Source organism: Peromyscus eremicus, chromosome 16_21, assembly GCF_949786415.1.
Source record: "Peromyscus eremicus chromosome 16_21, PerEre_H2_v1, whole genome shotgun sequence".
Lineage (NCBI taxonomy): Eukaryota > Metazoa > Chordata > Mammalia > Rodentia > Cricetidae > Peromyscus > Peromyscus eremicus.
In genome coordinates, this window is record NC_081432.1 from 51057211 (window position 1) to 51083930 (window position 26720).

The window sequence follows — 26720 nt, forward strand, 5'->3', positions numbered from 1 at the left end:
ACACAAAACACGTCCCTCCATTGAGCAAAAGCCGGAGATACCTGCCTGGTACTCAACAAGATTCACTCCAAAAAATAGCTGAGGAAGAAGGAGCTGAGGGCTTCCAGACAGCACTGATACTGTCTCAGGTTGAACCCCACTGGCAGCAAGAATTATGAATGTATTGGGGACCCCTTCTTAGGCATCCTCAGGTCTCAAACACAGTACAGTTCATCTAACACAGCTGACGACTGAAGATTCAGAGACAAAAGCCAAAACACATTGCTGTGGTCTTAAGCAAAATGTGAAAAACTACATTGTGAAAAATGTTTGTACATTGAAGCCATGACCATTTTGTGTATTTTATTCTAGCACAAAAACTCTTGGACATTGCAAGATAGGTTTTTGGCGCGTAAACTTCAGGGTTATGTCTATTATGCCATTCTCTGGGGGAATGGAGGAAGGGGAGGTCTCCCGGTTACACTTAGCAGAGACCCAATGCTCCACCCCAAAGAGTGTCTGGGAGCACAGTTAAGCTGAGCACACTAAGTAGCCTTGTGCTTTCTTAGCTCAAGTTCGTCTGCCTTATGCAATGCATAAGGTTGATCACGCTAATACCTACATCAGTCATCCCTTGTAGGAGGTTAACTAAAAAATGTTGCCATGTCTAATCTAAATGTTTGCATTTTGTTCAACCAAATTAGTATCTGTAGATGGCAAGTTCATTTAATTTAAGATGCTTTACCGGGTTTTCTGATTCTTTAATAGTTTCTTCTTCATAGGTGCCTTTCTGACCTCCCATTGGCTCAGTTTTGTCCAGAAGGTTCTTAATCTGAAAGTCAAACAAGCCTAATAGAGGAGTTGAGGCACAAACCAACTAAATATCATACCCTTTTCCAGAGCAAAACCATAAAGAATGATGAAACCCAGGCAAACAGATCATTCAATCAAATCAAGGAAACAGCATAAATGCTAATTCCCCAGAACCTGATTTTTTTTTCTGCCTTAAATGACATGGTTGTGTTTTTGTAAGAAAAATTTAATTTAATATAATTATGTGCATTTAAGTGAGCAGTTCTAAAAGTCATGTAGGAAAACAATTGTCTGTTTCCTGAAAACAACTAAATCAGGAATATCATACTCATTTCAAGCTATCGTTAAAATGTAATTTCCTTTGCTGTCTTTTACTGAGATTATTTGTTTTAAACTAAAACATTAAAAAGATGTCTATAAACAGCGAGTGTGACTGTTTTTATCCAGAACAAGTGACTGATGCAACCACACACAGATTTTGTAGTGAAGTATGTTTGTGACTCTGGTAGAGAAATTGTTGTATTTGGGAGTGTAGGAGATTTGCATATGTTCTCAAGGATATCATAAGAAAAACTGTTGTTTTGTTTTGCTTTGATTTGATTTTTGAGGATTCAACTCAGGTCCTGACCACCTGATCCCCAGGCCAAGAAGAACATAATTTGATATGGATCACAACTCAGACACCAGTCCATGCGGTTATTGTGTTGACTACAAATTGAATAGCTTTTATCTATAATTCCTGGGAATAGAAATTTTTTAGATTGCCGATTGATGTTGATTTTAGAATATTTGAAAATACGTAATCTGCTTTAGGGATGGGATCCAAGCCTAAACACAAAATCCACTGTGTCACATACACTCAAATCTAAATTCTTACAAATAGACAAGTACTCAGCCATAGAGCTTACCCTAGATATTTATATACTACTTTTAATAACTTGTGCCATGGAAGAAAGTTTCATGGAATGGAATTTCCTATTTATGGTGTTCATGTCAGCACTCAGAAACTTCTGAGAGCCTTTGGGGATTCAGCCCTAGAGATACCCAGCCAGGATAACAAAGGGGTTTGCTAAACAAGTGATAAGAAACAAAAAGCAGGTAGATGCCCAGTGCAGATCCTATGGGTACATGCACTCAGCTCTGCCTTACCAGGAAAATGTTTATACCTCAAAGGAACACTGTCCTTTCCTCCACGAGAAACTCCATTACAGGGTCCGAAGAAGTGGCTCAGCAGTTAAGAGTACTTACTGCTCTGAAATTTGTAGACAAATGGATGGAACTAGAAAATATCATCCTGAGTGAGGTAACCCAAACCCAGAAGGACAAACATGGTATGTACTCACTCATAAGTGGATTCTAGATATAAAGCAAAGAACAATCAGACTGCAACCCACAGAACCAGGGAGGCTATATAGCAGGGGGGACCCTACGATGACTGTGGCTTATAAGTTTTGGTTTTACTCAATTACTGAGCAAGCCTCGATGAAACATTTCACTATTAGGTAAGAATTTATACTGTAACAAGCTGATAATAGAAAAATAAATAAATTAATTAATTAAAAGATATAACCATTTAGAAATTCATCTAAAAAAAAAAAAGAGTGCTTACTGCTCTTGCAGAGGACCCAGGATCACTTCCCAGCCCCCACCATTGAGCAACTCACAACCTCCTGTAACTCCAGTTCCAGAGAATCGGACACATTCTCCAAGGGCACTGCGTACATTTGGCACACACAAACTCAAGGAGGAACACACACATAAAATCTAAGAACAAATAAATCTTTAAAAATAATAATAATTAAAAAAAAAAAAGCTTCCACTACAGCCAGCCACGGTGGCTCACACCTGTAGATGTATCTTTTTGGACAAGAGGTTTGCTGAGTTGGAGGCTAGCCTGAGGCTACATAATGAGACTCTGTCTAAAAAAATAAATACCAGCCGTGTGGTGGTAGCACACACCTTTAATCCCATCATTCTTGAGACTGAGGCAGGGGGATCTCTGTGAGTTCAAGGCCAGCTTAATCTACAGAGTGAGTTCCAGTACAGCCAGGGCTATACAGAGAAACCTTGTTTCAAAAATAAAAATAAATAAAAATACCTTCTATTACCTTTAACTATTGGCAACTCTGTGCCAGGAGGCTAGAATTAGTTCAACTCTTTTCAAGGAAACTCAGAATCTTACAACTCCACAACACATGGGCAAAAAGCCCCATGGGTGATATCTTTAGCCAAGGAGAAGTAGAATGAGAGAGTATTGAGAAGGAAGCTCCCTCCTTGACTTTAAAAAAATGCCAGAAGGGACAGTTTCTCAACTACTAACTTACAAATGATTGAAAACAACACTGTGTAGGGTTTTATTCCATTGCTGTCATACAAACATACAAACAAAAGCTATGTAAGGAAGGGTTTGTTTTGGTCCACAGCTCCGAATAGAGTCCATCATGTCGGGGAAGTCACGGTGGCCAGAGCTTGGAGCCGCTGGTCACATGACATCCACAGTCAAGAAGCAGAGATCAACAAATCCGGGGCTCAGCTAGCTTTCTCCTTTTGATGCAGCCTGGGACCCAAGTTGAAAGACAACCCACTTTTATTATAGCTCTTCTTGTCTCAATTAAGTTAATCAACATAATTCCCCACAGACAGGCCCAAAAGTTATCTAATCCCTCACAGGTGTGCCTAGAGGCTTGCCTTCATAGGTGAGTCCTGTAAGTTGAGGACACCACCAACCACATGTAAGGTCCCTCCTTGCTTTGGCATCTTTTCAGTATACAACTGCTTTTAGTAGCTTGGAGAAATGGCTCCACAGTTAGGAGCACTGTCTAGGGTGGGTGCGGTGGCACTTTTAATACCAGCACTAGGGAGGCAGAGACAAGTAGATATCTGTGAGCTTGAGGCTATCCTGGTCTACAAAGCAAATTCCAGGCCAGCCAGAGAAACACAATGAAATCCTATCAAAAGAAGAGGAGGAGGAGGAGGAGCAGGAGGAGGAGCAGGAGGAGGAAGAGGAGGAGGAAGAGAAGGAGGAGGAGGGAGGGAAGGAGGGAGGAAAGGAAGGAAGGAAGGAAGGAAGGAAGGAAGGAAGGAAGGAAGGAAGGAAGGAAGAAAGAAAGAAAGGAAGGAAGAAAAGAAGCACCGACTAGTCTTCCAGAGGATCCAGGTTCAATTCCCAGCACCCACATGACACTTTGCAGCCATCTGGAACTCCAGTTCTGGGGCATCCAACACCATCTACTGGCCTCTGTGGGCACTGCATCCGCACTGAGCACAGACATGCATGCTAGCAAAACTCCTATACACATATTTTTTCATGAAAAATTTGAAAACCGCTCCTAGGCATTTTTGGAACTACTCTAGCAGTGCCTCAAACCTACCGCTTAAAATTAAAATATACAACAATTACTCTGCCTTAGCTACTGGTAAAATTGGGGTGGATGGTCTTAAAGTGGCAGGTATTATTTCCCTGGTTTCAAATGCTTCATGTCTAATATAAGTTATCTCTGAAAAATTTTAAATTTTGCATTAACTTTAAGACTTCTCCTTAAAACTCATATAATTCTAAATTATTTAGGTTTATTTCAGATTTATTTCATTTATATTCTCTGGGTGTGAGTGTTTTGCTTTTTGGTCATGGTCTTTATTAAAGGAATAAAAAAAAAGCAAACTTGGAACACTACCATAAGCTACATATAAAAATTCTACACAATCTCTCTCAAAAAAAGAATTGCCCAATATTATCCCAATATAGCCACTTACTGTCATATAAGCCCAACTATATTACAAAAAGTAATGGAACAGTTAGGAGGCGTTTGGCTTAAAGCATACTAACACCTTTGCTGAAAAAAGAACAAGGGGAAAAAGTTTTTAAGAAACCACCCGTGAAGCCGAAAGTGGTGGTGCACACCTTTAATCCCAGCACTCCATAGGCAGAGGCAGGCAAATCTGAGTTCAAGGCCAGCCTAGTCTACAGAGTGAGTTCCAGGACAGCCAGGACTGCACAAGGAAGCCCTGTCTCCAAAATTCAAAAAGGAAAGAAAAAAAGAATAAAGGAAGGAAAAAAGGTAAGAAGGAAGGAAGGGAGAGAGGGGGGAAGGGAGGGCAGGTAAGTGGGCAACACCAGTAAAGCAACCACAGATGTAGAAAAATGTCAGTCTCGTAAAGCTAGAGATAAAGACAGGGTATCCTCTGTTCAACTCCATCATGAAGCTTCCAAGGTCTTCCAGCTACTCCTGTCTCCTGTCACTTGGTGACTGATAGTGTGTCCTGTTACTATCCACATGACAACTGCCAGTAACCATTGGCACATCATGTCTCTCTTTTTTTTCTTTCTTTTTTTAAAATTTATTTATTTATTTATTTATTTATTTATTTATTTATTTATTGTTTTTTTCAAGACAGGGTTTCACTGTGTAGCTTTGCACCTTTCCTGGAACTCACTCTGTAGCCCAGGCTGGCCTCAAACTCACAGAGATCCACCTGCCTCTGCCTCCCACCAGGCTGGGAGGAGGTCTTAAATACAGGCTTACAGCACAATGGGAGAACCCTGGAGGGCAGAAGTTTGCTATAGATGTTTTACAATCTTGCATCTAAGCTGTTAACACCCATTATGTAGGATACACAGACAAGGAACTTCCCTTAAGCATTCAGGAGGGTGAAACCCAGCAGGGAATTAGCATAGGGAGGATATCAAGGTCAAGGTCAGCAAGCAGAGCAACAGTTACCCAAAATGGGGGCCAGGGCCCTACAGGTCCCCCTTTTACTAATAAATGAGCTTCTGACTTGGGTTGTGTGGGACGTCAGCAGGTCACCTTACCCATCATGGAGACGCCTGCCCAGGCCACACAGGTGCTCTGTCTTAGGTTGGTGAGTACCCCCCAGGAATTACCTGTCTTTAAATACTCATTATCATACAGGCTCAATCATGTGTGAGCTGCAGAGTTAACTGTTGCCAAAGATCTCAAAGTGGTGCTGGGCTTGCAATCTGTGTGTTCGACACAGAAAAGACCAACAGAAGTCCTAACCCACCTATAGCCAGTAGGCTAAAGGCAACTGAGCCATTCCCTTCCTTAACCAGGCTTACTGCAAATTGGAGTCCTTGTAAGATGGTATCCCAAAAGCAAATGGAAATTGAGTTTATAAATGTATAATTTTCAAAGCCAATCAAAATGTATATAACTATTGAATTAAATTTATCATGCCCAATAGAATGAAAAATTAATTAACTGTTATAGCTACTTTTGCTGCCAGGGTCTCCACTGTGCTAGCTGTAGTAACCAATTATGAAATAATAATCCCAGAAACATTAGCAGTGGTGGCCGCCACTGCTATAACAGCAACAATGGCAGCAGCAATGTCAAATTCTCTTCTGGAGCGTGTGGACATCCATGGCATGGATACAACTCCAGGAACACGAACCACCAAGGCCCATTTTTCTTGATCCCAGCATGATTTAAGCTGGTAACTCTTCTGTAGAATCCAACCGCATGGCTACAGTTCTTGGGCTTACGTTAATGCTTGCCAAGGCTGGCCATATTGGGCTTTCAATCTCCATTGGCATCAAAAGGGAAGAGTTTTTCATGAAGGCCCAATATGTCTCTGCCATGTTGCACTTCAGTAGGAGCTACAGGGCGCACACAGAACTCAGGAATCCAAAGAGGAACCTCATTATCCTGAGGAATGACATAAACAGAACCCCGGGCCCACACCAACACCAGATCAGGTCTCGTCCAAGTGTCAGTAGAAAGATCCTTCTATTGCTCCAGAAGGTGCTTTGCATCAGGAGCCCACAACATGTCTCTTTAATGATTTCTAACATAGGAAGGAGACAGGAAGCCCTCTTCCTTAAAAATAAAAAATAAAAAATAAAAAATGCTATCCTGGCACCTAATGAAACCAACACCAGTCAAATGGGAATTCTCAAAGCAGTAGTATCACAAAGTATATGATCTGATTGGCTGTAGCCTCAGCTGTTGGATGGAGCTCAGGATACAGAGTAGACCAAACCACAAACACTGGTTTCATCAGAAAGGCAGTAAGGGGGCTAGTGAGTTGGTGCGCGACTTTAATCCCACCACTCAAGAGGCATAGTAGGCAGATCTCTGTGAACTCTAGGACAGCCTGGGCTACTAACTAGAGAGAATACAAAAATAACAAAAAAAAAAAAAAAAAAAGAAAGAAAGAAAAAATGAACCTGGCAGTGGTGGTTTCTGTATTCATTACAGTTTTGGAGATCATGATATCTATGTACTGAGAAATCAGTAACATGCCAGAGATGACCAAGTATCACTGAAAGCTCCAGTATAAGCATGCCATCACTGCCACATCACCTCAAAGATGAATGCACCTAGAGTTCACAAATACTTCGGGCTGGAATTTACAGACCTGAATTGCAGCCTGGAGAAGAATGTTGATTTGCTGATGGTTGATTTGAAGGAGAAAATTTCTCTTGTACATTTTTTTGAGACAGGGTGTATGCAGCCCTGAATGGCCTGGAACTCACCAGGATGGCCTCAAACTCAGATCAGGCTGCCTCTGCCTCCCCAGTACTAGGATTAAAGGTGTGCACAAGCACATCTGCTTTTATTTCTTTTATTTTTGAGATTATTGAAAAGACCAAGCAGACACCACTAACAGACTGCTCAGTCTTCTCTCAGAGATCAGGCCTCAACTTCAGTTTCCTGAGACTAAGCAAGCAGTTTCTGGGAGGGCCATGAACAAAGGAAAATTAATCACAGGTGCCCCTGCCAGAAGGGACAGGGAGATAGGACACACCAAGCCTGGGCCACTGAGTCAGACCCTACAGTCAGTACATGGTAGGGCAGCCAGCCTCCATGGCAGCTCAAGGACAAGTCATTGCCAGCCCCAAAATGGAAAACTGTAACCCCCACCTAACCCTAGCCAATTAAAAGTTACTAACATGATTGCCAGTCTCATAAACTAATCCTGAGTCTGTTCTTATGTAGTCTGTAGACCCCAAGAACCCCCACCTGTGTTACCTTCTATAAAAACACTGCCCCATTGCTACTCTGGGTCTCTCCTGCTCTGCTGCTACATCAGACAGACTTAGAGGCTCTGGTTAACTCGAAACAGTAAAAAGACTCTGCGTTTGCATCGGATTTGGTATCTTGATGATCTTTGGGGGACTCTGGGTACAACACTTATAATTACATTATTTTACACCTTCCCTTTCCTCTTTCCAAAGCCTCTCATATATCCTTCCTTGATCTTTCAAATTCATGGCCTTTTTTCATTAGCTGTCTTTACATGCATACATGTATATACAATATATTCTTAAATAAACACTCATTCGGTTTTCCCTCTACCTCCTAAGCCCTAAAATGTGAAATTATCAAATCAAAGGCAAATGATACTCCCCTTTGAGAGCAGTTAGGTTGCTTTCTTCTTCTAGTTAGACTCACAAGTGTTTTCTACTGTAAAGCTGATCTAATTCCTGTTCAGCAGTTGGCAGGGTGAAACTAATGAAATTAGCTCCAACTGGTGTTCCAGATTCAACCGTTTTCTGAAACTTCTCCCCTTTTCACTCTGGTCCAAAACATGATGCCTCTCTCCTAGTTTAAGGCAATGAAGTCCTTGTGAGATGCAGGCTGCTGAGGAGCAGTGTGAAGAGGAAGTGACTGAGGAAGAAAACGCTTTGCCAGCTCTCTGTTGAGTGATCAACAGAAGGATAGCACTGTTCTGAATGGAGTCAGGAGACCCTTGTCATTAACTTATTTATGGATCCTCCAAGTCACTGTCCAAGCCCACCCACAAACAACTGGCAGTCAGAGATAATTTGGGCAGCTCATTTTTACCAGGCTCAGTCAACTGACCATCCACCCTGGCTACTTCAACAAATCGTCTCCATCTGAATCCCTACATCCACTCTTCTCTACTCCCTTGTGATTTAAGGATAGAGACCCCTAAACCTCCTGAGAAGGTTCATCTGCAGAACCTGCATTTTAGGCACATAGAGAGTAGCCTACCAGGCTTTCCATCTTTTAAGCTGATTGTATCATGTTCCCGGTCCCCTTCTTTGTACTAGGCTTCCTAGGAGACAATATAGTCTGTCCAGACCTAGGAACACTGTAGGGATAACACCTGCGCTGCCACCACCCATTCACCATGTCCGAGCGAGGGGCTGTGGATTAAAAAATAAGGGACAAGAGACAGCGGTCATTCACCTCAGCAGAATGCCAAATGCCGAATGCCCAGTGCCGTTTATTGAAAGAGGGAGGAAACCTTAAATACAGGCTTACAGCACAATGGCGGATCCCTGGTGGCAGAAGTATGCTACTGAATGTTCTACATTCTTGCATCTAAGCTGTTAACGCCCAATATGCAGGATACACAAACAAGGAACTTCCCTAAAGCATTCAGGAGGGTGGATACCGGCAGGGAATTAGCGTAGGGAGGAAACCTGGTCAAGGTCGGCAAGCAGGCAAAGGCTTTACTCAATATGGGAGGAGCCCAGGGCCCTACAGAACACAGCTTGCAGAGATACTGTGTTGATAAGTTTATCCAAAGGAAATAAATGAGCAGAAAAGGCATTTCACACTAGGTAAAATATTTACTGGATGCTTGCTATCAAACCATGTCTTATGCTTAGGAGACTTCCCTCAGAGAGCAACAGGATAGTACACCAATACATGTTTTTTCTCAAACGCTGGTGAAAATTCTCACATCCTACTTTCCCAGGGGAGATCAGTCTTAAGTGGTTTCTTTCAGCCTGTTAGGTATAGATAGGCCCCTAAAGAATGATCCTAATTAGTCTTGACAATAAAAATCCAGAGTCAGATATTGAGAATGAAAGCTGAAAGATCAGAGAAGCAGAGCAGCAGCCGCTTAAAACTTCTTACCTCTACAAATCCTCAAGCCAAATGGAGGACCAAGTTCTGTCTCTGCCCAACTTATATTCCTGTCTCCACTTCCCTAGAGCTGAGATTAAAGGACTGCATAACCACCATCTGGCTCTGGTTCTCTTTTAGATTGCTTCAATTTTATGTAGTCCAGGGAAGACTTGAACTCCTGATCTCCCTACTGCCTTCCAAGTGTGGGATTAAAGAGTGTGCCACAACCAGGCGATGGCATTTAATTCCAGCACTTGGGAGGCAGAGGAAGGCATATCTCTGTGAGTTTGAGGCCAGCCTGGTTTAAAGAGTGAGATCCACAAAAGGTAAAAAACTACATAAAGAAACCCTGTATTGAAAGAGAGAGAGAGAGAGAGAGAGAGAGAGAGAGAGAGAGAGAGAAATATATGCTACCACTGCTTACCCTCTATGGTTAAATAGTGGCTAGCTCCCTCCTCTAATCTCCAGGCAAGATGTATTGGTCAGAAACCAAAAAAGATATGACAAATCAGGCCACATATGTATGCCAGCATGCTGAAAGAGGCATCCAAGTCAGCATTGGTCAGGGGTTGGCTCCGGACAAGATGCAACATCACTTGACCTAGGGAGGGAATGTGGAACAATGGTGAAGTGAGGTTCAGGATTGGAACCAAAATTTCCTTGGAGACATGATAGGGAAAGAATTCAGCCACGCCCAGGCCTTCCCAGGTCATCTGTTCACCTCCCCATGATCTTAGAGATTTGAGGAAATAAAAATGGCTGTAACCTAAAACTGTTGCCCTTAGAATGGACTTTGAGGAGGATCTGGAATTCCCACAGTCCTGGAAGGCTCAATCAGAATTTATGGTGCCATACAACTGTTAATTATCAGGCAGGCAACCCTCAACCACATATCTGTCAAAGTCACCTACCTCGGGCCTGGTGGTAAGCTTGCTGGCTCCCCACACTCCGAATCATATCCATCAACCACATCTTTGCTCTGAGTGGTCCAACCACAGTGACTCGAGTCTGGCCTGAGGCTGTAAACCACCTCTCCAGTTGAATGAGGGTGTTGCTGTGTAGCTCGATGCGTCTGAGGTATAAGTCTTCAGGGCCTGTGCACAGATTTATAAGAGGATTGGTAAGCCACCAGGAATTGATGGTATATAGGGAGACTGGTATTGGGTGGAAGTTACCTCCAAGATTAAAATCTGTTCTGAGTTGTAAAGACAGTCCAAGGTAAAAAAGACATAGAAAGACAGGGTGTGGTAATAACTGTGGTTCACTCCTTTAATCCTAGCACTCAGGGCATAGAGACGGGCAGATCCTTGTGAGTTCAAGGCCAGCCAGGGCTAGATAGAGAGGCACTATCTCAAAAAAAAAAGGAAAAATCAAACAAAATGTTCAACAACCGGGGCAGTTACACACTCCATCCTGCAGGAAAGCACCTTAAGACAAAAGAAATAAGCAACTTCTGGAAGTCCCTCAAAATTGAAAAGCTACACAAGGATCTGACCTCATCCAGTGTACTTAAGCAAACTGGGAGATGGTCAAACACACTCAGGAAAAGAGGCAGAGGGATATCTTGATCTACAGAGCAGATTCCAGGACAGCCAAAGTTACACACAGAAACTCTGTCTCAAAATGACAAAACAAAAAGGGAATGTAAGCAGTAAAGACTGTCAGTAGTCAGGCTGAGGCAGACAGAGCTGTGGAGAAACACAGTCCAACAAGTCTGAAAGAAGCAGAGACCAGCTGAGCCCCTGGGAAAGATCACCCAACCCCATGTTGAGTTGCCTGCTGGCTGTTCAGTGTGCTCCAGGTTCCCCAGCTTCTGTGGGCTGTCACCCATGCTGGGTGGGTTTAGTGACACAGCTGTCTTGGAGTCATTTCTGCTCCTGTGGAAAACCCCTCACTCCTACCCCTACGGAGCCCCAATAAATCTCATTGGTTCACCAAGTTCTACTAATGCCTTCCTTTGCTGTTATGGGTTCCCTCTCCAGGGTGAGTACATACTTGCTCACATCTCCTCAGGAATGGGGTGACACACAACTGGGAATCTGGGAGAGACTGCAAAAAAGGAGAAGATTGGAAAACCAGGAAAGAGGGGAAGACAACGTAGGAAAGGCCACCTACCAAATATGTGCTCTTCCTGGGCTTCATCTATGAATGTCACAAGTGGAACATCAAAGTTTTCAGGCAATGTCCACCAGGCATTCTCGTTGAAACCATCCATTCCATTACAAGATCTCTCCCACTTCAGAATAAGGCAAGTCCAAGCAGCTGACTGTCCAATGTAGTTGTAAAGAAGGGCCCATGCTCTGGCTTATATACTCCTTCCTAAAGCCCAGCCCTTGACCCACCTTAGGGTAAAGGATTCATCTCTAAGTTTCTCCTATTAATCCAACCAATCAGCTGTTGGCTTACTCTTTTACTACAGTGAGGTCATCTTCAGTGCCCAGGAATACTAATTTTCTTCTAGGTAATCTTAAAGGTGCTTGAGGAACTCTCCTGAGTATCAAGTAGAAAAGTGGATGAGGTCCAGGTGGTGGTGGTGCCCGCCTTTAATCCCAGCACTTGGGAGGCAGAGGCAGGAGGATCTCTGTCAGTTCGAGGCCAGTCTGGGCTACAGAGTGAGTTCCAGGACAGACTCCAAAGCTACACAGAGAAACCCTGTCTCAAAAATCCAAAAAGAAAAAATGGATGAGGGACAAATGTGCAGGAGCAGGAAGGTCCTCTATGGGTGCTACATCTGTTTGTTTCTTTTTTGTTTTATCTTGTTTCCTTTGAGACAAGGCCTCCCTACATAGCTCTGGCTGTCCTGGAACTTACTGTGTACATATGACTGGTCTCATTCTCACAGAGATCCACCCATCTCTTCCTCCACACTTTCAGGGATTAAGGTCCTGAGTCTCCAAGCCAGCACCCTTACTGCCCTTCTTATAAAATCAGTGTTTGTGGGTAAGTCTAGTCTACATCCCTAGTTCCTATAGGATGGTGGCATTTATTATTTATTTGATAATTTCATATTTTACAACTTAGGGGTAGAGGAAAAACATGCTGAGCTCATTATATAGAAATGTATATATATATATATACTGCCTGTGATGACAGCTAATGAAAAAAGGCCATGAAATTGAAAGAGATCAAGGAGGGGTATGTGAGAGGGTTGGAATGGAAGAAAGGGAAGGGGTAAAATGGTATAATTATATAATACTTCCCAAAATAAGAGAAATAAAGTCAGAAAAGGGTCTGCATGCCTTTAATCCTAACACTGGGGAGGCAGAGATAGGCAGAACTGTGAGGTGTTGCCCAGCTTGGAGAGTTTCAAGATGCAGAAAAGGTATTTCTCTTTCAGTGGATTTTCACACCAACCATTAGCAAGTCAACATTCTTTCTCCAGGCTGCAGTGCAGGTCTCTAAATTCCAGTCTGAATGTTGTGTGCTGTCAGCATCTAGGTGCATGGATGTTTGAAGCAACATTGTAAAGATGGCCTGCTTCTTATACTGCAGCTTTTTCTGATGCTTGGTCATCTCTGGCAAGTTACTGATTTCTCAGGGCTCAGATTTATCAGGCTTGATTTATAGCAATGGTAACCACCTTGGTCAGGATAATTTCTTTTCCTTTCTCTTTAACTCTCTTTGTTTGTTTGTTTGTTTGTTCGTTCGTTTGTTCCTTTCTCTCTTTCTTTCTTTTTCTTTCTTTCTTTCTTTCTTTCTTTCTTTCTTTCTTTCTTTCCTTCCTTCTTTCTTTCTTTCTTTCTTTCTTTCTTTCTTTCTTTCTTTCTTTCTTTCTTTCTTCCATTTAAGACAAGGTCTCTCTAATGTAGGCTTGGCTGTCCTTGAACTCACAGGGTTCCTCTGACTCTGCCTCCTGAGTGCTAGGATTAAAGGTGTGGGTCTCCACCCAGCCTTTAAGGACATGTTTGTGTTTGATAGAAAAAAAATTAGTAACTACAAGTTCTTGGGGAATTTGTTCATTGTTCACATCTAATTTTAATTTTTCTTTTTACTAAGTGTTATTTATTTATTTGTTTGTTTGTTGTATTTATTTATTTATTTTTTGGTTATTGAGACAGGGTTTCTCTGTGTAGCTTAGTGCCTTTCCTGGATCTCGCACTGTACACCAGGCTGGCCTCCATCTCACAAAGTTCTACGTGCCTCTGCCTCCCGAGGGCTGGGATTAAACGTGTGTAGCACCACCCACCACCAGGCTAAGTTTTTGTTTGTTTGTTGGTTTGTTTGTTTATAATTACACTCATTATATTAATTACATTGGTGATATTCATGGATTACATTCACAGTATTCATTCAGTAATTATATTTATGATATTCATTAATTACATTAACTGTATTGATTTATTACACTCATGATAATATTTCCGGATACTACTCGCCATTTGTGGGACTTTTCCATCATACAAAACAGATACTCTGTACTTAAGAAATCATTGCTCTATATTTCTTTCTTCTACATCTTGAGATAATGTCTAGTTTTTCTGTCTCTGTGATTTGTATATTCTATATATGTCATGTAGTACAATTCTGTAGTATTTTTTTTTGAAGGTAAAAAGATTTTATGTACAACTGCAGGAGAAATAATACACAGATAGCTTGAACATAAAAACATTTTATACATCGAAAGTCCAGGATTATTTTTAACAGTACACTTTTTTTCTCTGTAGAATATAGTAAATATGAGCCTGGCAGTGGTGGAGAACACCTTTAGTCCAGGTACTCTGGAGGCAAGGCCAGGTATATCTCTGTGAGGTCGTGGCCAGCCAGGTCAGAACCCAAAAACAATATCAAGAATCAGGCCACATATGTATGCCAGTGTGCTGAAAGAGGAATCCAAGTCAGCGTTGGTCAGGGGTTGCTTCTGGACAAGATGCAACATCTTTTCACCTAGGGAGAGAATGTAGAACAATGGTAAAGTGAGGCTCAGGAGTAGTAACCAAGATTTCCTTGGGGACATGATAGGGGAAGAATTTAGACAAGCCCAGGCCCACCCAGGTGATCTATCCTTACCTCCCCAGGATCTTAGAGACTTCAGGAAATGAAAATGGCTGTAACCTAAAACTTTTGCCCTTAGAATGGACTTTGAGGAGCATCTGGGTTCTCACACTCCTGGAAGGCCAATCAGAATTTATGGTGCCATACAACTATTATTTGTCAGGCAGGCAACTCTCAACCGCATATCTGTCAAAGTCACCTACCTCGGGCCTGGTGGTAAGCTTGCTGGCTCCTCACTCTCCGAATCATATCCATCAACCACCTCTTTGCTCTGAGTGGTCCAACCACAGTGACTCGAGTCTGGCCTGAGGCTGTAAACCACCTCTCCAGCTGAATGAGGGTGTTGCTGTGTAGCTCGATGCGTCTGAGGCGTAAGTCTTCGATGCCTGAACACAGAAGATATAACCAAAGGATTTATAAGCCACTAGCACTGGGTGTATGGGAGGAGGCTGGTATTGGGTGGCAGTTACCTCCAAGACTAAAACCTGTTCTGAGTGAAGCTGTAAAGACAGTTGATGTTGAAGAAGAGATAGAAGAACAGGGTGTGGCAGTCATTGTGGTGCACTCCTTTAATGCTGGCACTCAGAGCCCAGAGACAGACAGATCTTTGTGAGTTCAAGACCAGCCTGGTTTATAAAGCTAGTTACAGGCCAGGCAGGGCCGTATAGAGAGGCACTATCTCAAAAACCAAAAGGCAAAAAAATCAAACAAAATGTTCAAGAACCAGGGCAGTTACATACTCCATCCTGCAAGAAAGCTCCTTAAGACAGAAGAAATAAGCAAGTTCAAAATTGATCAGCTTCAGGAGGATCTGACCTCACCAAGTGTACTTAAGCAAACTAGGAGGTGGTCAAAAACACCTTTAATCCCGGCACTCAGGAGACAGAGGCAGAGGGATATCTTGATCTACAGAGCAGATTCCAGGACAGCCAAGGCTACACACAGAAACTCTGTCTCAAAATGACAAAACAAAAAGGGAATGTAAGCAGTAAAGACTGTCAGTAGTCAGGCTGAGGCAGACAGAGCTGTGGAGAAACACAGTCCAACAAGTCTGAAAGAAGCAGAGACCAGCTGAGCCCCTGGGAAAGAACACCCAACCCCATGTTGAGTTGCCTGCTGGCTGTTCAGTGTGCTCCAGGTTCCCCAGCTTCTGTGGGCTGTCACCCATGCTGGGTGAGCTTTAGTGACACAGCTGTCTTGGAGTCTTTTCTGCACCTGTGGGTAACCCCTCACTCCTACCCCTTAGTAACCTCAATAAATCTCATTGTTTCACCAAGTTCTACTGATGGCTTTCTTTGCTGTTATGGGTTCCCTCTCCCGGGTGAGTACTTATTACCCACATCTCCCCAGGAATGGTGTCACACATTACTTCCCACAACTGGGAATCTGGGAAAGACTGCACAAAAGGAGAAGATTGGAAAACCATGAAAGAGAGGAAGAGAACATAGGAAAGGCCACCTACCAAATATGTGTTCTTCCTGGGCTTCATCTCTGAATGTCACAAGTGGGGAATCAAAGTTTTCAGGCAAAGTCCACCAGGCATTCTCCTTGACACCATCCATTTCCATCTTAAGTGCTCTCCCACTTCAGAATAAGGCAAGTCCAAGCAGCTGACTGTCCAATGTAGTTGTGAAGAAGGGCCCAGGCTCTGGCTTATATACTCACTCCTGAAGCCCATCCCTTGACCCACCTTAGGGTAAAGGATTCATCCCTAAGTTTCTCCTATTAATCCAACCAATCAGCTGTTGGCTTACTCTTTTACTACAGTGAGGTCATCTTCAGTGCCCAGGAATTCTAATTTTCTTCTAGGTAATCTTAAAGGTGCTTGAGGAAGTCTCCTGAGTATCAAGTAGAAAAGTGGATGAGGTCCAGGTGGTGTTGGTGCACCCCTTTAATCCCAGCACTTGGGAGGCAGAGGCAGGTGGATCTCTGTGAGTTCAAGGCCAGTCTGGGCTACAGAGTGAGTTCCAGGACAGGCTCCAAAGCTACACAGAGAAACCCTGTCTCAAAAAAACAAAAAGAAAAAGTGGATGAGGGACAAATGTGCAGGAGCAGGAAGGTCCTTGGTGGGTACTACATCTGTTTGTTTCTTTTTTGTTTTATCTTGTTTCCTTTGAGACAAGTCCTCTCTATATAGCTCTGGCTGTCCTGGAACTTACTATGTATATCCGGCTGGTCTCATTCTCAGAAAGATCCACCCATCTCTTCCTCCACAGTTCAGGGATTAAGGTCCTGAGCCACCAAGCCAGCACCCTTACTGCCCTTCTTATAAAATCAGTGTTTGTGGGTAAGTCTAGTCTACATCGCTAGTTCCTATAGGATGGTGGCATTTATTATTTATTTGATAATTTCATAGTTTACAACTTAGGGGGTAGAGGAAAAACATGCTGAGCTCATTATATAGAAATATATATATATGCCTGTGAAGACAGCTAATGAAAAAAGGCCATGAAATTGAAAGAGATCAAGGAGGGGTATGTGAGAGGGTTGGAATTGCAGAAAGGGAAAGGGTAAGATGGTGTAATTATATAATACTCCCCAAAATAAGAGAAATAAAGTCAGAAAAGGGGGTGCATGCCTTTAATCCAACACTGGGGAGGCAGAGATAGGCAGACCTGTGTGTTGGAGCCCAGCCTGGAGAGTTTCAAGATGCAGAAAAGGTATTTCTCCTTCACTGAAGTTTCACACCAACCCTTAGCAAGTCAACATTCTTTCTCCAGGCTGCAGTGCAGGTCTCTAAATTCCAGTCTGAATGTTGTGTGCTGTCAGCATCTAGGTGCATGGATGTTTGAAGCAACATTGTAAAGATGGCCTGCTTCTTATACTGCAGCTTTTTCTGATGCTTGGTCATCCCTGGCAAGTTACTGATTCCTCAGGGCTCAGATTTATCAGGCTTGATTTATAGCAATGGTAACCACCTTGTCCAGGATAATTTCTTTTCCTTTCTCTTTAACTTTGTTTGTTTGTTTGTTTGTTTGTTTGTTTGTTTCATTTAAGACAGGGTCTAACTTTATTGTAGGTCTGGCTGTCCTTGAACTCACAGGGTTCCTCCTGACTCTGCCTCCTGAGTGCTAGGATTAAAGGTGTGGATCTTCACCCAGCCTTTCATGAAATGTTTGTGTTTGATATAAAAAAAATTAGTGAGTACAAGCTCTTGGGTAATTTGTTGTTATTGTTCACATCTAAGTTTAATTTTTCATTTTTATTAGCTGTTTGTTTATTTATTTGTTTGTTTTATTTATTGATTTATTCATTCATTCATTCATTTATTTATTGGTTTTTGAGACAGAATTACTCTTGTAGCTTAGTGCTTTTCCTGGATCTCATACTGTAGACTACGCTGGCCTGGAACTGACAAAGATCTGCCTGCCGCTGCCTCTAGAGTGCTGGGATTAAATGTGTGCAGCACCACCCACCACCGGGCTAAGGTTTTATTTATTTATAATTATGCTCATGATATTAATTACATTTGTGGTATTCATTGATTACATTCACAGTATTCATTCAAAATTTATATTTATGATATTCATTAATTACATTAATTGTATTGATTTATTACATTCATGATATTATTTCTGATACTATTCTCCATTTGTGGGACTTTTCCATCACACATAACAGACATTCTGTACTTGGGAAATCATTGCTCTTTCTTCCACATCTTGAGATAATGTCTAATCTTTCTGTCTCTATGATTTGTATATTCTATATATGTCATGTAATACAATTCTATAGTATTTGTCCTTTTTTTGAAGGCGAAAAGATTTTAAGTACAACTGCAGGAGAAATAATACACAGATAACTAGAATACAAACAGTTTATACTTCAAAAGTCTAGAGTTATTTTCAACAGTACAGTATTTTCTCAGTAGAATATAGTAAATATGAGCCTGGCGGTGGTGGAGAACACCTTTAATCCCAGTACTCGGGAGGCAAAGGCAGGTATATCTCTGTAGGTCGAGTCCAGCCAGGTCAGAACCCAAAAATGATATCAAGAATTAGGCCACATATGTATGCCAGCATGCTGAAAGAGTCATCCAAGTCAGTGTTGGTCAGGGGTTGCTTCTGGACAAGATGCAACATCTTTTCACCTAGGGAGAGAATGTAGAACAATGGTGAAGTGAGGCTCAGTAGTAGGAATCAAGATTTCCTTGGGGACATGTTTGGGGAAGAATTCAGACAAGCCCAGGCCCACCCAGGTGATCTATTCACACCTCCCCAGGATCTTAGAGACTTCAGGAAATGAAAATGGCTGTAACCTAAAACTGTTTCCATTTGAATGGACTTTGAACAGCGTCTGGATTCCCACAGTCCTAGGAGGATCAATCAGAATTTATGGTGCCATACAACTGTTATCTGTCAGGCAAGCAACCCTCAACCTCATATCAGTCAAAGTCACCTACCTCGGGCCTGGTGGTAAGCTTGCTGGCTCCCAACACTCCGAATCATATCCATCAACCACCTCTTTGCTCTGAGTGGTCCAACCACAGTGACTCGAGTCTGGCCTGAGGCTGTAAACCACCTCTCCAGCTGAATGAGGGTGTTGCTGTGTACTTCGATGCGTCTGAGGTGTAAGTCTTCGTGGCCTGAGCACAGAAGATATAACCAAAGGATTTATAAGCCACTAGCACTGGGTGTATATGAGGAGGCTGGTATTGGGTGGCAGTTACCTCCAAGACTAAAACCTGTTCTGAGTGAAGCTGTAAAGACAGTTGATGTTGAAGAAGAGATAGAAGAACAGGGTGTGGCAGTCATTGTGGTGCACTCCTTTAATGCTGGCACTCAGAGCCCAGAGACAGACAGATCTTTGTGAGTTCAAGACCAGCCTGGTTTATAAAGCTAGTTCCAGGACAGCCAGGGCAGTATAGAGAGGCACTATCTCAAAAACCAAAAGGCGAAAAATCAAACAAAATGTTCAACAACCAGGGCAGTTACATACTCCATCCTGCAGGAAAGCCCCTTAAGACAGAAGAAATAAGCAACTTCTGGAAGTCCCTGAAAATTGACAAGCTTCAGAAGGATCTGACCTCACCAAGTGTACTTAAGCAAACGGGGAGGTGTTCAAGCACACCTTTAATCCCAGCACTCAGGAGACAGAGGCAGGGGATATCTTGATCTACAGAGCAGATTCCAGGACAGCTAAGGCTACACACACAGAAACTCTGTCTCAAAATGACAAAACAAAAAGGGTATGTAAACAGTAAAGACTGTCAGTAGTCAGGCTGAGGCAGACAGAGCTGTGGAGAAACACAGTCCAACAAGTCTGAAAGAAGCAGAGAACAACTGAGCCCCTGGGAAAGATCACCCATCCCATGCTGAGTTGCCTGCTGGCTGTTCAGTGTGCTGCAGGTTCCCCAGCTTCTGTGGGCTGTCACCCATGCTGGGTGGGCTTTAGTGACACAGCTGTCTCAGAGTCATTTCTGCTCCTGTGGGTAACCCCTCAAACCTACCCCTAAGAAGCCCCAATAAATCTCATTGGTTCACCTAGTTCTACTGATGGCTTCCTTTGCTGTTATGAGTTCCTTCTCCGGGGTGAGTACATACTTGCCCACATCTCCCCAGGAATGGTGTCACACAACAACTGGGAATCTGGGACAGACTGCACAAAAGGAGAAGATTGGAAAACCATGAAAGAGGGGAAGAGAACATAGGAAAGGCCACCTACCAAATATGTGCTCTTCCTGGGCTTCATCTATGAATGTCACAAGTGGGGCATCAAAGTTTTCAGGCAATGTCCACCAGGCATTCTCGTTGACACCATCCATTTCCATCTCAAGAGCTCTCCCACTTCAGAATAAGGCAAGTCCAAGCAGCTGACTGTCCAATGTAGTTGTGAAGAAGGGCCCACGCTCTGGCTTATATACTCACTCCTAAAGCCCAACCCTAGACCCACCTTAGGGTAAAGGATTCATCCCTAAATTTCTCCTATTAATCCAACCAATCAGCTGTTGGCTTACTCTTTTACTACAGTGAGGTCATCATTGGTGCCCAGGAATACTAATTTTATTCTAGGTAATCTTAAAGGTGCTTGAGGAAGTCTCCTGAGTATCAAGTAGAAAAGTGGATGAGGTCCAGGTGGTGTTGGTACACGCCTTTAATCCCAGCACTGGGAAGGCAGAGGCAGGTGGATCTCTGTGTGTTCGAGGCCAGCATAGGCTTCAGAGTGAGTTCCAGGACAGGCTCCAAAGCTACAAAGAGAAACCCTGTCTCAAAATACCAAAAAGAAAAAGTGTATGAGGAACAAATGTGCAGTAGCAGGAAGGTCCTTGGTGGGTTCTACATCTGTTTGATTCTTTTTTGTTTTATCTTGTTTTGTTTGACAAGGTCTCTCTACATAGCTCTGGCTGTCCTGGAACTTACTGTGTATGTATGACTGGTCTCATTCTCACAGAGATCCACCCATCTCTTCCTCCACAGTTCAGGGTTTAAGGACCTGAGTCTCCAAGCCAGCACCCTTACTGCCCTTCTTATAAAATCAGTGTTTGTGGGTAAGTCTAGTCTACACCCCTAGTTCCTATAGGGTGGTGGCATTTATTATTTATTTGATAATTTTATATTTTAGATTATAAGGGGTAGAGGAAAAACATGCTGAGCTCATGTGTATATATATATACATATATATAAATATGAATATACATACAGGACATATATATACAGGATATATATATATATATATATATATATATATATATATATACAGGCCTGTGAAGACAGCTAATGAAAAACAGCCATGAATTTGAAAGTGATCAAGGAGGGGTATGTAAGAGGGTCAGAATGGAAGAAAGGGAAGGGGTAAAATGGTGTAATTATATAATACTCCCCAAAATAAGAGAAATAACCTCAGAAAAGTGGTGCATGCCTTTAATCCTAACACTGGAGAGGCAGAGATAGGCAGACCTGTGTGTTGGAGCCCAGCCTGGAGAGTTTCAAGATGCAGAAAAGGTATTTCTCCTTCACTGAAGTTTCACACCAACCATTAGCAAGTCAACATTCTTTCTCCAGGCTGCAGTGCAGGTCTCTAAATTCCAGTCTGAATGTTGTGTGCTGTCAGCATCTAGGTCCATGGATGTTTGAAGCAACATTGTAAAGATGGCCTGCTTCTTATACTGCAGCTTTTTCTGATGCTTGGTCATCTCTGGCAAGTTACTGATTCCTCAGGGCTCAAGATTAATCAGGCTTGATTTATAGCAAGGTTAACCACCTTGTCCAGGATAATTTCTTTTCCTTTCTCTTTAACTCTCTTTGTTTGTTTGTTTGTTTGTTTCTTTCTTTCTTTCTTTCTTTCATTTCATTTAAAACAGGGTCTCTCTAATGTAGACCTGGCTGTCCTGGAACTCACAGGGTTCCTCTGACTCTGCCTTCTGACTGCTAGGATTAAAGGTGTGTGTCTCCACCCAGCCTTTGAAGAAATGTTTGTGTTTGGTAGAAAAAAATTAGTAACTACAAGCTCTTGGGGAATTTGTTGTCATTGTTCAGATCTACTTTTAATTTCTCTTTTTTAAAATTTTTCTGTTTGTTTGTTTCTTTGTTGTATTTATTTGTTGTTTTTTTGTTTGTTTGTTTGTTTTTTTGAGAAAGGATTTCTCTGTGTAGCTTAGTGCCTTTCCTGGATCTTGCACTTTACACCAGTCTGGCCTGGAACTCACAAAGTTCTGCCTGCCTTTGCCTCCCGAATGCTGGGATTAAATGTGTGCAGCACCACCCACCCCCAGGCTAAGTTTTTATTTATTTATTTATTTATTTATTTATTTATTTATTTATTTATTTATTTTTAATTACACACATGATATTAATTACATTCATGATATTCATGGTATACATTCACAGTATTTATTTAATAATTATATTTATGATATTCATTAATTACATTAACTGTATTGATTTATTATATTTATGATATTATTTCCTGATACTACTCTCCATTTGTGGGACATTTCCATCACACAAAACAGACATTCTGTACTTAGGAAATCATTGCTCTACATTTCTTTCTTCTACATCTTGAGATAATGTCTCGTTTTTCTGTCTCTATGATTTGTATATTCTATACATGTCATGTAATACAATTCTACAGTATTTGTCCTTTTTTTGAAGGTAAAAAGATTTTATGTACAACTGCAGGAAAATAATACACAGATTATAAAACACAGATAGCTTGAAAATAAATACAGATTATACTTCAAATGTCCATGGTTATTTTCAACTGTAAAGTATTTTCTCTGTAGAATATAGTAAATATGAGCCTGGCGGTGGTGGAGAACACCTTTAATCCCAGTCCTTGGGAGGCAAAGGCAGGTGTATCTCTGTGAGGTCCAGGCCAGCCAGGTCAGAACCCAAAAACGATATCAAGAATCAGGCCACATATGTATGCCAGCATGCTGAAAGAGTCATCCAAGTCACCGTTGGTCAGGGGTTGCTTCTGGACAATATGCAACATCTTTTCACCTAGGGAGAGAATGTGGAACAATGATCAAGTGAGGCTTAGGACTAGGAATCAAGATTTCCTTGGGGACATGAAAGGGGAAGAATTCAGACAAGCCCAGGCCTACCCAGGTGATCTATTTCTACCTCCCCAGGATCTTAGAGACTTCAGGAAATGAAAATGGCTGTAACCTAAAACCATTTCCCTTAGAATAGACTTTGAGGAGCATCTGGATTCCCACAGTCCTGGGAGGCTCACTCAGAATTTATGGTGCCATACAACTGTTATTTGTCAGGCAAGCAACCTTCAACGCATATCTGTCAAAGTCACCTACCTCGGGCCTGGTGGTAAGCTTGCTGGCTCCCCACACTCCGAATCATATCCATCAACCACCTCTTTGCTCTGAGTGGTCCAACCACAGTGACTCGAGTCTGGCCTGAGGCTGTAAACCACCTCTCCAGCTGAATGAGGGTGTTGCTGTGTACTTCGATGCGTCTGAGGTGTAAGTCTTTGTGGTGGTAAGCTTGCTGCCTCCCCACACTCCGAATCATATCCATCAACCACCTCTTTGCTCTGAGTGGTCCAACCACAGTGACTCGAGTCTCGCCTGAGGCTGTAAACCATCTCTCCAGGTGAATGAGGGTGTTGCTGTGTACTTCAATGCATCTGAGGTGTAAGTCCTCGTGGTCTGAACACAGAAGATATAACCAAAGGATTTATAAGCCACTAGCACTGGGTGTATGGGAGGAGGCTGGTATTGGGTGGCAGTTACCTCCAAGATTAAAACCTGTTCTGAGTGAAGCTGTAAAGACAGTCGATGTTGAAGAAGAGATAGAAGAACAGGGTGTGGCAGTCATTGTGGTGCACTCCTTTAATGCTGGCACTCAGAGCCCAGAAACAGACAGATCTTTGTGAATTCAAGACCAGCCTGGTTTATAAAGCTAGTTACAGGCCAGCCAGGGCTATATACAGAGGCACTGTCTCAAAAACCAAAAGGCAAAAAATCAAACAAAATGTTCAAGAAATGGGGCAGTTACACACTCCATCCTGCATAAAGTCCCTTAAGACAGAAGAAATAAGCAACTTCTGGAAGTCCCCCAAAATTGATCAGCTTCAGAAGGATCTGACCTCACCAAGTGTACTTAAGCAAGATGGGAAGTGGTCAAACACACCTTTAATCCCAGCACTCAGGAGACAGAGGCAGGGGGATATCTTGATCTACAGAGCAGATTCCAGGACAGCCAAGGCTACACACAGAAACTCTGTCTCAAAATGAAAAAAACAAAAAGGGTCTATAAGCAGTAAAGACTGTCAGTAGTCAGGCTGAGGCAGACAGAGCTGTGGAGAAACACAGTCCAACAAGTCTGAAAGAAGCAGAGACCAGCTGAGCCCCTGGGAAATATCACCCAACCACATGTTGAGTTGCCTGCTGGCTGTTTAGTGTGCTCCATGTTCCCCAGCTTCTGTGGGCTGTCACCCATGCTGGGTGGGCTTTAGTGACACAGCTTTCTTGAGTCATTTCTGCTCCTATGGGTAACCCCTCACTCCTACCCCTTAGGAACCTCAATAAATCTCATTGGTTCACCAAGTTCTACTGATGGTTTCTTTGGATATTATGGGCTCCTTCTCTGGGGTGAGTACACACTCGCCCACATCTCCCCAGGAATGGTGTCACACAACAACTGGGAATCTGGGAGAGACTGTACATATGGAGAAGGTTGGAAAACCATGAAAGAGATGATGAAGATAAAGGAAAGGCCACCTACCAAATATATGTTCCTCCTGGGCTTCATCTATGAATGTCACAAGTGGGGAATCAAAGTTTTCAGGCAACGTCCACCAGGCATTCTCGTTGACACCATCAATTTCCATCTTAAGTGCTCTCCTACTTCAGAATAAGGCAAGTCCAAGCAGCTGACTGTCCAATGTAGTTGTGAAGAAAGGCCCAGGCTCTGGCTTATATACTTACTCCAAAAGCCCAGCACTTGTCCCACCTTAGGGTAAAGGATCAATCCCTAAGGTTCTCCTATTAATCCAACCATTTAGCTGTTGGCTTAGTCTTTTACTACAGTGAGGTCATCTTCAGTGCCCAGGAATTCTAATTTTCTTCTAGGTAATCTTAAAAGTGCTTGAGGAAGTCTCCTGAGTATCATGTAGAAAAGTGGATGAGGTCCGGGGGCAGGGGTCGGTGCCCGCCTTTAATCCCAGCACTTGGGAGGCAGAGGCAGATGGATCTCTGTGAGTTCAAGGCCAGCCTGGACTACAGAGTGAGTTCCAGGACAGGCTCTAAAGCTACACAGGGAAACCTTGCTTTAAAAAAAAAAAAAGAAAGAAAAGAAAAGAAAAACTGGATGAGGAACAAATGTGCAAGAGCAGGAAGGTCCTCTGTGGGTCCTATATATGTTTGTTTCTTTTTTGTGTTGTTTTGTTTTGTTTGAGACAAGGTCACTCTACATAGCTATGGATGTCCTGGAACTTACTATGTACATTGGGCTGGACTCAGTCTTACAGAGATCCACCCATCTCTTCCTTCACAGGGCAGGGATTAAGGACCTGAACCACCAAGCCAGCACCCTTCCTGCCCTCTCTATAAAATTAGTGTTTGCAGTGGAGACCCTGGCAGCAAAAGTAGCTACCACAGTTAATTAAGCTTTTATTCTATTGGGCATGATAAATTTAATTCAATAGTTATATACATTTCAATTGACTTTGAAAATTGTAAATTTATAAACTCAAGTACCATTTTCTTTTGGGATACCATCTTACAAGGACTCCAATTTGCAGTAAGCCTCATTAAGGAAGGGAATGCCTTAGTTGCCCTTAGCCTACTGACTCTGGATGAATTAGGACTTCTGTTAGTCTTTTCTGTGTCGAACACACAGATTGCAAGCCCAGCACCACTTTGAGATCTTTGGCAGCAGTTAACTCTGAGCCTGTATGATAATGAGTATTCAGAGACGGGTAATGCCTGGGGGGTGCTCACCAGCCTAAGACAGAGGGCCTGTGTGGCCTGCACAGGTGTCTCCATGAAGGGTAAGGTGACCTGCTGAAGTCACACACAACCTAAGTCAGAAGCTCATTGATTAGTAAAGGGAGGACCTGTAGGGCCCTGGCCCCCGTTTTGGATAACTGTTGCCTTGCTTGCTGACCTTGACCTTGATATCCTCCCTATGCTAATTCCCTGCTGGGTTTCACCCTCCAAACTGCTTAAGGGAAGTTCCTTGTCTATGTATCCTGCATAATGGGCATTAACAGCTTTGATCCAAGATTGTAAAACATCTGTAGAGAACTTCTGCCCTCGGGGTTCTCCCATTGTGCTTTAAGCCTGTATTTAAGACCTCCTCCCTCCTTCAATAAATCGCATTTGGCATTAAAAAAAAGTGAATAAATAAAAAAATAAACCAACAAATAAACAAATACATAACGAACAAAAAAAGAACATTTCTACCTAAAATAAGAGCTCATTGCTTCACTCCAGATCCACTGCCTGTGGTTGTCAGATGCATACAGACAGGGCCCTGATCTTTGCCTCTTCCCTAATTGGAAAAAATAAGTTCTCATGCACAACAAGCTTTTCTCTTCCCATTTCCCTGTTCTAATTCACTGTTCAGCCAATGAAACAGGACCACCACAGAACCAGAATCCAGAGATCATCATGTAAGAAACTGTAAC

The 26720-nt window shown here is 42.6% G+C and overlaps 3 protein-coding genes across 3 annotated transcripts in view; 1 reads left to right on the forward strand and 2 right to left on the reverse strand.

The window, feature by feature from the left end:
- Positions 1 to 26720, forward strand: part of LOC131926320 (glutathione S-transferase alpha-3) — a 265294-nt gene that overhangs the window by 109766 nt on the left and 128808 nt on the right. The window lies entirely within an intron of this gene.
- Positions 10118 to 11850, reverse strand: LOC131926138 (KH homology domain-containing protein 1-like). The gene is made up of 3 exons (XM_059281422.1): positions 11751 to 11850; positions 10547 to 10729; positions 10118 to 10236 (listed from the first exon to the last, which is right to left on the reverse strand). Exons 1-3 carry the CDS (start codon positions 11848 to 11850, stop codon positions 10118 to 10120), a joined length of 402 nt encoding a protein of 133 aa, XP_059137405.1.
- LOC131926139 (putative KHDC1-like protein) lies at positions 14401 to 16195 on the reverse strand. The gene is made up of 3 exons (XM_059281423.1): positions 16090 to 16195; positions 14831 to 15013; positions 14401 to 14519 (listed from the first exon to the last, which is right to left on the reverse strand). The coding sequence occupies exons 1-3, from the start codon at positions 16193 to 16195 to the stop codon at positions 14401 to 14403; spliced, it is 408 nt and encodes a 135-aa protein (XP_059137406.1).